We start from the raw sequence: 11,312 nt of genomic DNA on the forward strand, positions 1-11,312 counted from the left end.
TGGGGTATTAATGAAGTAAATAAATACTTTCCAGGTCTAACGGGAATTTCTGTATGGTGAATAGATATATTAAGGCTTTAGAGTCAGGTTCACTGGTCAAAAGAGGCATGGATAATTTTTGCTTTTAGTGTAAGACCTTGGATTAACTTCTTAAGCAAACCCCACTCTTCAAGGCCTCTTTGGGAATTGCTTTATTCATAGGTGTTAACCATGATACCTAAACAGAACTCCCCTGAAGAACCAACACTATACCCCCCAATTTCTATACGTGGACCATATTTCATATAATCTACATCAGCAAGCGTGACTTCCTACCCTCCCTGCTCCACTGCAGCACAAACAAGACTCTGAAAATGCTGCTCTAGGGAGAATTTGGTTATTTTACTGGACTTCTAAATCAGTTGTGTTATTTTTCATTGTTATATCTCCTAAAAGCCTGGAAGTTTGTTTTTGTTGGTTTAAAGTCAATGCATGCTCATAAAACTAGTGGCAAGGAATCTAATCGAGCATTTATCATGTACCTAAAGGAGATTTGCTTTTATTTACAGTCTCCGCTCTGCCAGCAGAAGCAAGGACTCGGTGTTTACAGACAGCACTACACAAAACTTACATAGTTTCAGCTGTGGCTACATCAGTGATGCGACTCGTCCATTTCCTTGTGGCAATATGATGTGGGAAAAGGTAGCCCAACCTTTCCCTCCTCCCAGCTATAATTCTGTGGTTCTGTATTCTACACCTCCTATTTAGCAGGGATCTCTCAGCACTGGAAACTGAAGAGCAGCTGCTCCTTGCCTGATTTCTCTTGCTCATCTCCATCACTTAAATAGGTTTATTGCTGCACCCCACACCATGCACCCCTCCTTGTTGCAGCAATAACTCTTGTGCAATCTCAGTAGCCTGAAACTTGTATAAATGCACTTAAAGAGGGTGCCTTGTGCAGCAGAAGCAGATTGCTTGCCTGTTTCCCTCAGTTCCTAATTGGTAGCTTCTTCCCCTGCTCCCAAGCAAGCGAACCGAGAAGGGGAATTTACTAGATCACATCACAAGTATCTCCATGCTAATCAATTCCATTCCCAAGAGAGAGATTTCTCCTTCTTGCCCACCAAGAATCTATATGAGCATTCAGATGTACCTATTCTCTGACACCCTACAAATGTTTTTTTTTAAACTTCAAAAGTAGCTGAAACAGCGTTCAGGGCTGAGGAAGTGGCCGGAGAACTCACAGACGTTTCCCAGTTGATTGGGTGCAGCAGTCTCTCGTGCATCTCTATTGCAGTCATCCTTCTCGGAGTCACTTTCAGCTTTGCAAGAGTATAGCTTGGAATGCTACAGAAGCCTGCAAGAGCTATTCAACCAGCAATTGTAGAGGAGTACAAAGATGAAGCTGTTCGACAAGGACAGCTCTATGGTATGGTCTCAGAAGACAGAGCCACACTAAAAACATACTGGTCTTACACTACTTTTGTCACCTGCCGAGATTTTGGAAATGATGTGTCAACAAAACTGCTGAAAAGTCTAAAAGCCAGTGCAGAACTACGGTTCCCAGGAGAGAGAAAGTGACTACTAAATCCAGGACACAGACATGCCCTAAGTATCTGCAGCCAGGGAATTTCAGTTGTCATTTCTCTCTTCTTTTAAGCTAAGTTTCATGCCCTTATGGGCTGCCAATGTAGGCCTGAAAGTTTGCAGACGACATGAATTTCCACTGGAAAGGGGTGGAACACTTCGCTAAAGAACAATACGCCTAAACCATATAGGCTACAGAATTAGGATTCCCACAGCAGAGTTTTTAAAAAGGAGAACAGCACTCTGTACATAAAGTATAGTTAACTTGTGTATTCTAGTTGCAAACGATATCATAGCAGGAAGTGCTAATTTAGGGTAAGCCACATAAATGCACTGTTGCAACTATACATACAGGATGTAGTGTTGCCCAGAAGCCTAGATAATACATGTCATATGTCTTTCGCAGAGGCTTAAATGCATGGAAATGGGCAGCTGAGGCTTTTCATGGCATGGAGATAAATTACATCACTTGGTGAATCACATCTCATTAGGCCTCTATGAAGGGGACGGGAGAGTTCTACAGGCAGTTGGTGGCCCTAAAAAGGACAGGGAGACCAGCAAAGCTTTGGCTAAAATTAGCTGCTGCATCTATTATTCTGCTGCTCTTAAAAATGCTGCCAGGTTCATTTAGGCTAAGTGTAAGGTTTTTTTTAACTGAATATGTATTAGTGAACCAAACCAACTGTTTTAAGGGTAAAGCCACTGAGATGTTTAATCTCTACAGCCACCCCATCCCAGCTACAGTCATTCAAGATAAACTCCAATGGAAAGCAGTGGGATTAGTCAATCGGACTTGGGCACAACTCACTCAGGGCTAACAGAACTAATTTGGTGCAGTATTTGAGAATGATCTCCCTTTGAGCAATTGTAGGTCTGCAGTCTTAGGTCTTCCTATAGACACGGGGAAGCAGTTTTTCCAATATAGTTTTCCTACCGAAAACTAGGAAGAGGTTTGCACTTCTTTAAGCTGGGCATTTGCAACTGTATATAAAAGTATTTATATTTACATATAATGCATTTAATGAACTTTTTAAAAACTGGAATTTTGAAATTTTCATCCTATAACAGCATGTAAATTAATCTTATTGCACCTTAACTTTTTGAGCTATTTGAACATAGGTTTTCTACAGTCTTCCAATAAAGTTGTGTTCAATGCTTTGCTTGAGATGGTATTGTCTTGACTGGGTGATTCATCTTTGTGACACAGAAATGTCTTGGGGAATAAACCAGACTTAGTTTGAGGCACAAACCTGAAACAAATTTCCTTTAAGTGCCATGTGGCCACAATATGTTATGAGAAGATCAAGGGTCATAAATTTATGATGAGCTACTAAATTCATGATGTTTTCTAGTCAGGGCAGTCAAGGGATCCTTCTTAGTAGCTGGCTGAGCCTCTAACATGATGATACTGTTCACTGAATAACTTTCAAATGATGACTTACGTATAGGAAAACCACCACCGCCACTAATCAATCATCATAGCTTTCATAACCCCTCAAACAGTAGACTTCAAGTAAGGCAATTCACATGTTCAGATGCAGTCACCAAGTCACAAGTTATTCAGAAAATGAGGTACATGCATCTGCCAGATACGGTGTTTATGATTTAGACGCTGACATCCTTCTTAAACAATGGGGGGGGGGGCTGAAGAGTATAGTAACAGAAGATGGAAGTTTTAACACAATACGAGGGAAGTATTTGTTAAACCACCTAAAAGGTTGACATCAAGGAGAGAAAAAATTACTTAATAGCAAAAGGGCTTGGGTGAGCCTGTGTGTGAAATTTTCATCTCTCTTGTCTGTTCCTCCCATCTTGCCCCAAGCAGTATCAAAGTTTCAAAACCCAGCTTCTCCTCAGTAGGAATCATGAAGGCTGTGGTGTAATCTAACAAGCAAGCTTTGGGAATCCCGTGCACAAAACAAGAAGTCCCCATTCCCGTCCAGCAAGGAAGAATGCTGCTCCGGGAGTCCGAGATGGTGATCGGATGTTTCAGACTAGAAGACTTTGTGGGGAAGCCTGAATTAGAAGAGTCCTTTCATGGTATCTCTTAATTTTTTCATGCATTTATGGATGGATGGCTTTACTTTTTCTGTTTGTTTCCATAGGCAACCACCAAGTTACTTTTTTTAAAGAGAGAGAGAGAATCCCCCCCCTCCAGTACTTTTCTCCAGCTTCAGCACGTGTCAAACTGGAAGGGGATCCCCCCTCCCCTAGGGCAGACAAAGTTTTTTAAAAATGGAAAGGGAAGACATCCACCATCATGTCTGATCTCCAGAGAAAAGGTTCCATACTGTTTAAAAGCTACTTGATTGTAGAGCAGTCATGCTGTAATGGGGGGTAGAGTGACTAGGAGGACCAAGTCTGAATCCCTGCTCTTTCATGGAAGTTCACTGGGTGACCCTGGGCCTGTCTCTGCCTAACCTAACTCATAAAGTTGTTGTTGCAGGAATACAGTCAAAGAAGAGAGAACTATGTGAAAGCTGCTTTTGGTCCTGATCAGGGGAAAAAACCAGATATAAGTAAAAACAAAGTAAAATTAGAAAAAAAAAATTGCTAAGCTCTAGAGGTTTTCAACAGATAATGATATCAACAGTACAAGATTGTTATGGGATAGGGAAGTGGAAAAGATATGGAATTTGGTGTTGAATGATAATTTAAGGCCCCTGTCACACGGGCAGGAAACTGCAGAGGAGAAGTGTGGCTGTTTGCCCCGGGGCAAACTAACATGCAGTAAAGCGATCAGACCTACTGTGGAGGTTCTGTGGAGGTACTGTGGAGGTTCCATGGTAAGGGAGAGGTGCCGATCACAACACACGCCTGCGCGCAATGAAGAAGCGCGCGGCGCGGCGAACTGGTTTTCTTTTTTTGTGTACACTACGAATGCGCATGCTCCGTTGGGTGCGTGTGCGCATCCACGGAGACGTGGGAAAAAAAAAACCCTTTTCTGCAAGGGGACATGGGCGGGCGCCGGATACCACCGGAAACGCGATCAGACGCCAGCCCTTGCCCCGCAGTTTCTGGAAACTAGTACCTCCAAGGTACTAGTTTTTTGCTGCGCTTTTTCGGCAGGAAGCCTCAGTTGTGCCACGGAAGCGCTACGCTTCCCAGATGTGCTGGTGAGATCGCGACCGGAAACTCCGCTTGTCTTCCGTATCTCTTGCGTGGCTAATGTTGCGTGTGACGTCAGCCAAAGAAAGCTATATTTGCAGTGACAGTTACCATTGCTGGACCTTTTCCTTCCAAGACCCTCCACCCACACTGCTATTTGGTTCAAGGAGACTGTACAGGTGCTGCTCCTTGTAAACAAGACCAGGCTGGGGGAGGGGCACGAAATGGGCTTGAGCTGGTTCTGCGTGTGGCCGGGTCTTCAGTGCTTCTCCTGTAAAACTGTATTCCAACTGAAGAGAGGAAGCCCCCGGTGGTGATGCAGAGCAATGCAATGCAAACAAAGCACTTTCAACAGGCTTTCAGATAGATTAGAAAGCCTGCCAGAGTGCTGAAATGGCTTGGTACCCATCATGGACTGCCTGAGAAAAGGGCACCAAATAAACTTGAAGCAACATTGATTTCAGGCTAATTTGCAAAAAAAAAAAAAAAGGCCAATGCTATGCTGGGGATTATTAGGAAGGGAACTGAAAACAAATCAGCCAGTATCATAATGCCCCTGCATAAATCAATGGTATGCCCTCATTTGGAGTACTATGTACAGTTCTGGTCACCACACCTCAAAAAGGATATAGAATTGGAAAAATTGCAGAAAATGGCACCTAGAATGATAAAAGGGTTGAAACACTTTCCCTATGAAGAAAAGTTAAAGCACTTGGGGCTCTTTAACTTGGAGAAACGACGGCTAAGGGGTGACATGATCGAGGTTTATAAGATGATGCATGGGACAGAGCAGGTAGAGAAAGAAGTACTTTTCTCTTTTTCTCACAATACAAGAACTCGTGGGCAGTCAATGAAACTGCTGAGCAGTCGGGTTAGAAAAGGAAGTACTTCTTCACTCAAAGAGTGATTAACACATGGAACTCACTGCCACAGGAGGGGTGGGGGCTACAAGCATGGACAGCTTCAAAAGGGAATTAGATAAGCATATGGAGCAGAGGTCCATCAGTGGCTATTAGCCACAAGGTATAGATAGGGATTCTGGGGCAAGTGATGCTCTGTCTTCTTGATGCTTGGGGGGGCCAACAGTGGGAGGGCTTCTAGTGTCCTGGCCCCACTGCTGGATCTCCTGATGGCACCTGGTATTTTTGGCCACTGTGTGACAGTGTTGGACAGGATGGTCCATTGGCCTGATCCAACATTGGCTTCTCTTATGTTCTTCTTAAACTTGCAAAGGCAAAATGCATTTTAAAAGAGATTAATGGTACTAGTTAATGTATCCAAGAGATACACACTGACTGCCCCACACAGCCACAGTTAGTACTCAGATGGGAGACCACAACAGAGGACTGGGGATACTATGCAGAAAGTGGCAGCGGAAAATCCCCTCTGCTCATCTCTTACCTTGAAAACTCCACGGTGCTGGGGTCACCATGAGCTTGCTGAAACTTGACGGCACACAATATTCATATATATATACATACACACACACGCACACACACAGAGGGGTCATTTCCTGCAGGAGCGCACAGGAGCGGAGCTCCGGCAGTAAAGAGCCCAGGGGGCGGGCACATGCAACAAGCCCCACCCCCTGCTCCCAGCAGCCCTCAGTCAGAGCAAGAAGCAGCCAGGTAAATTGCAGAGCCCCCACGGCCCCCTGGTCCAAAACAGTCCAGTGGCACCTTTAAGACCAAGTTTTATTCAGGTACCAGCTCTTCCTCCTCTGCGAGGACAGAACTGCACGTCTCCCAGGGGTGTGTGGCATATGCAAATAAATTATGCTAATGAGCTCCTGCATCTCTTTTTCTACGAAATGACCTCTGTGTGTGTGTGTGTGTGTGTGTGTATATATATATATATATATATATTACAATGTTGTGTGACTTCTTACACTTACACGTATCCCAGGGAGTGTGAGGGGTACAGAGGTCTTTACCATGCTAACCTCTGTTTGTGGTTAACAGCTCAAATCCAGTAAGAAAGGGCCTATAAGTTATGTACAGGTTGCTGAGCAATTGTTCAACATCTTGTATCTAAAAGAGGGAGCTTGAGCAACAGGTTCCCCCTCCCCCTGAGCATGGGCTCCTCTAGCATTACACTAACTTGACACAAGCAGAATGGCTCTTCCACTTCACATGCAAGCATTAAGCACACAGTATTGTTCTCTTCAGTCTTCGGAACCGGTACATTGCACGGGCTGTACAACTTCCAGTGATGCATCCAGTCCTGCTTTTGAGACAAACTGTTCCAACCCCTGAAGTCAATTCATGGCCAGATGAGGGGGTATGAGGAGGCTATAATGGCATGCAATTTCAGTCAACTATGAAGTGGAATACACCTCCCATGTACAGTATTTCACATGCTCCAAAGAAGGCTATGTTATTTCTGGTATTCTTTATTAAAAATACTGCTGTACACATGAAGAGAATGAAAAAAACCCAGGATTAAAAGGTAACACAGTGGGATCGTGACATCAGAATGTAACATACTGGTGCTTTTTAGGGAAAGCTGTTGACATCTAAAATTTTACCAGAAGAAAGGCCAAAAAAAAAAAAATGTACCCCGAAGTATTTACAGTGTAGCAAACACACAAAATAAAACCCAAACAAGCAATTTTAAAAAAACAGGTAGGAAAACAAATTTCTAGAATCACGTGATTTGGGTAAAAAGGTTGTCCTTTCTGTGCTTTCAACAGTAAAACTAGGAAGGTCAGAATGGTTCCCTTACATGGAAAGTATACGTTCTGGGAGACCTGATTAATTGCTTCTGTGTTTTAGGGATAACATACACAACTCTTCCTATGAATGGAATTTGCTAGTTTATGGACAGCCTTTAAATGGAATTATTCTGGAGTAGAAGGGCTCTCCCCAAAAAACACCAAAGCAAAAAAATTTCCAAAACATAGACCAAATAGAAACAAATAAAATTCCACACTGTTCTATGCATTACCCAACAGCAAATATTTCCTGGATGGCATTTACTCATGGAAACTTATTGGCTCTCTGCTTTTTTCCCCCCCTTCCTCAAACACATTTTAAACCAAGTCCTGAGATTACTGGGGCCAAAGCAATGGACATTTAACATAATGACACAAGTTATCAAAATGCAACTTGCCTTTCAGAAGCAACTTTCAGAAGCAACTTTTGCTGGTCTAGTGAGGATGAGATTGAAGCCCTGCATTACCCTTTTGCTTGTCCCAAAATATTGGTCCACAAAACAATCTGTCAAAAGGTTCCCAATTCCCACAACTGAAGAGATGTTCCCCTTTCATGAAAACAACCCCCCTCAAAAAAGTAGGAAAAAGAAAAAAGCCTCAGCCCGCTTATAAATTAAGCATTCAATATTTCAATACAAGTACTACTTTTTTTGTACAAAAGAATTACAATATGATTTTTTCCAAAAACATATAAAAGACAGCTGCTCTTCCTCAAATACATGAGCTAATGATAAAAGACTGGTTTTGCCATGTTCATATTTCAAAGTCCCTGTTCCTTTTGACATTAAAAAAGAACAATATTATGGCAACTGTTCTCTTCTGAATATTAAACATTATGATCCTTTTAAAAACCTGTTCAGATTAAATGATAATTGATTTCAGTTCAGCTCGTCAACTGATGCTACCGATCATAGGATTTAACACATTTCCTTAGTCTGTTCGAGGGCATCTCTAGCTTTCCAATGCCTTTGCTATGAAGAGTTTCCACAAGGCAAATCTAAAGGAGGACTGTCATCTTTAAAGCTTATAAAACTGGACAGAAATATTAAAAATTTCTCTGAAATTACAAATCTTGAGAATTAATAAAATGAAAACCAGTAACATCAGTTGCAAGTGCTTTTGAAGTCAGTCCTGACCTTTAGTAAAGAATTCCCACATTTTCTTCATGGTGAGCACCCAGTGCTATTAAAACATTCAGTGCTGGGGGGGGTGGGGTGGAAATGGCGGGAGAAAGAGAGAGAGAGAAGAGATACAGTCTTCACTACCGCATTCAGAAAGGGGGGAGGGAATCCTACATATTTGGCAGTCCAGTATCAAAGTGTAGGTATTCTACTACAAATTCCCTTGAATATCCAAGCTTGGAGTCAATGGCAGGTCCAGTATCAGAAAGTTAGGAGGGAGGAAAAAACGTCCAGACTCGAAGACTGAATATTCATGTGTTGAGTTCTTATCAGAAGTAATTTTACTTTGGGCTAAGCAGCAACTGCAAAAGGCACAGCAGACCACCATTCTTCCAGAATCAGGCTATAAAACTTCAAAAGCTCTCGATGCCAGACAACTGCTGTGTGTAGTTAATCTTCTGAACAGTGTCTTTGTATCTGTATCCAGTGTAAAGTACCATAATAAAGCTGTGGTTCAAAGAACAGAACTTTATACAAAAAAAAAATTATACGGTAAGTAACTTAAAGGAATACAGTCCTGAAACTTCAGGTCTGTAGCACAATTTCATAAAAAAAACCCCTCTATTAAAAATTGCATAAATGTAAATGCATCTGACTAGCAGGAAAATATATAAACAGGTATTTTATTTAAAAGGCGCTGGTCGTGTTCAGAGCAATTTGGGTATGCTCCTGGAAGTTACAGATGCTTTTCTGTTTCAAAACGGCGCTATGTTGCTTAGACAAAGCTTCAACCAGATAAAAGGGGGATTTTACATGTGACGATTCTATACTTCACTTGATTTTTTTTTTTAAATATGCATCCTCTGGTTTGATTGGTTAACCAACAGTGGGGTGGCATATGACACAAGTACAGAGGTTACAAGCGACACTGTAATTTACAGAACACAATTTCTATAAAATTATTCACCTGGTCCTTTATAGTATTCTGGGGTGCAAATAATATCAAAATGAATAAATTCTGCAGTATACTCAGTGGCAAAAAAAAAGATTATCCTAGAAATGTTCTTGCAAAGAGATTCCCTTAGTAAATATCCAATGTGGCAAAACATCAGAGTTCAGAAAGTCTTTTAAAAAAATTAAAATTAGTGCATATACGAGTGGAAAAAAAATAAAAGCAGGAACATCATGCCCTGATGTGTTCCTTATTTTAAAATAAATTCTTCACAGATAAAGCCTCCAATGGCAGCCAGAGTCCAAGGGTAAGCAAAAAACATTCTTCCCTTCAAGTAACAGTGTACCTGACTGAAGTGCAACATCTCCTGCTGTTTGTTTCCCGAAATGTGAAATGAGATGACGACGATTCAGCTGTAGTGCAATTTGCTATTGGTTATGTTCCTCAGCAATGTCCGGCATGCTTTCAGCAAATACTACAACTGCCCGTTAGCGGCTGCAACCAGTTCTTGGAAAGTGTTTTCAAAGCAGCGCTTCAGGTCACTATACGTTACCACAAGCACACTCTTCTCATCTCTGGAAATGAGGCTTATTTTTTCTGGCACACCAGCATCCAGCTGAAATCAAAAAGTGCACATAAGCTTTTATGCATAGCCACATTACAGGGCTTAACATAATCAATAGTAATAATAATTATACTACTTTTTTGGCATGCAGAAGGGCTCCTCTTCTACTCATTCACAGTAATTATTATTTTCCAGACAGATGGGAAATCCACAGCCCAGCTCCAACACCTCGTCGTATCAAACAACCAAGTTGTTAAGACAGGCTTACTAATGGCCTTTAAAAAACAACAACTACCAGGTGAACAATGGGAAAGGAAAGGGAAATTTTAATCTACAAAGTCCTGGAATATTTTAATCTACAAAATCCTGAAATATTTGCAGATTAATCTTTTAGTATATGTGCACATGGGGGCCTCTACCATCTTAGAGTGCATTAAAAGGTTGTCTGGCTTGGATGAGGGGAACAAATCAAAATGTCTCAGCATGGAAAAATGTTATTTTGCATTAAACACTTGGTCTAAAACCAAGAAAGGTTCACTATGGTTGTGAGCACTACTATGTAAAAGGCTCCTGGATGTAAAGAGAACCACCATTAATTAGATAGTACTTTTAAACTAGACAAGACTAGCAAAATCTCTTAACACATAGATTTGGGGGGCTGCTGATGTAATCACCAAGGCACCCATTTGCACCATCAGTATGTATGGGATGTAGCTGCACTGCAGCCACTAGACACATTCTAAGGCCTCATAGCTGTCCCCCATCCAAAGCTCAATTTAAGAATCATGTTCATTTGAAGAAAACAAACTTTTTACAAAAAGTATTAAGTGAAGAAGAAAGATGACAAATCACAGAATTAATCTGCAAGTATAGAAGATCTGGGTCTTATTTACCTTGTTAAGACAAGAGATAATGTGACTGAGGTCTATCCAGGGAGTACCCGCTTCTGTCACCTGATGGAAAAGATGATCCCTAAAGAGCTTCAGGAGATATCTGTCTCCAGTTTCTGACCATGCTGGGTCCTTCTGAAATCTGTCATTAAAAAATCTCTCTCATTAAAAACACATCATAACACACTTTAGGCCAGGGTTTACCTTAACATCTGCTTTATAGGAGCTTTTCACACATATTGGCAGAAGGGCCCTTCCACCAGAAGAACGCCAACAGAATTATATGGTAGCCGGGGTCTTTTTGTAGCAGGAACTCCTTTGCATATTAGGCGACATACCCCTAATGTAGCCAATCCTCCAAGAGCTTACAGAGCTCTTCTTACAGGGGCTACTGTAA

At 41.6% G+C, this 11,312-nt stretch overlaps 2 protein-coding genes across 3 annotated transcripts in view; one reads left to right on the top strand and one right to left on the bottom strand.

Annotated features, from left to right (window-relative positions):
* Window positions 1-764, top strand: part of FLT1 (fms related tyrosine kinase 1) — a 177,909-nt gene extending 177,145 nt beyond the window's left edge. Inside the window, exon 30 of the mRNA XM_015405408.1 lies at window positions 549-764. Within this exon, the coding sequence (XP_015260894.1) occupies window positions 549-747 (199 nt within the window). The 3' untranslated portion in view covers window positions 748-764. The remainder of the gene's footprint in view (window positions 1-548) is intronic.
* Window positions 765-9,614: 8,850 nt separating this feature from the next.
* The window catches only part of PAN3 (PAN3 poly(A) specific ribonuclease subunit), a 69,682-nt gene continuing 67,984 nt past the window's right edge, over window positions 9,615-11,312 (bottom strand). Inside the window, exons 19-20 of one of the 2 annotated variants that reach the window (XM_015405411.1) lie at window positions 10,919-11,057; window positions 9,615-10,076 (exon numbers count right to left, since the gene is read on the bottom strand). In XM_015405411.1, coding sequence (XP_015260897.1) covers window positions 9,936-10,076; window positions 10,919-11,057 — 280 coding nt within the window. In that variant the 3' untranslated portion in view covers window positions 9,615-9,935. The remainder of the gene's footprint in view (window positions 10,077-10,918; window positions 11,058-11,312) is intronic. The other variant, XM_015405409.1, reaches the window with a different exon arrangement.

Source organism: Gekko japonicus, unplaced genomic scaffold (assembly GCF_001447785.1).
Source record: "Gekko japonicus isolate JY-2015 unplaced genomic scaffold, Gekko_japonicus_V1.1 scaffold1477, whole genome shotgun sequence".
Classification (NCBI taxonomy): domain Eukaryota; kingdom Metazoa; phylum Chordata; class Lepidosauria; order Squamata; family Gekkonidae; genus Gekko; species Gekko japonicus.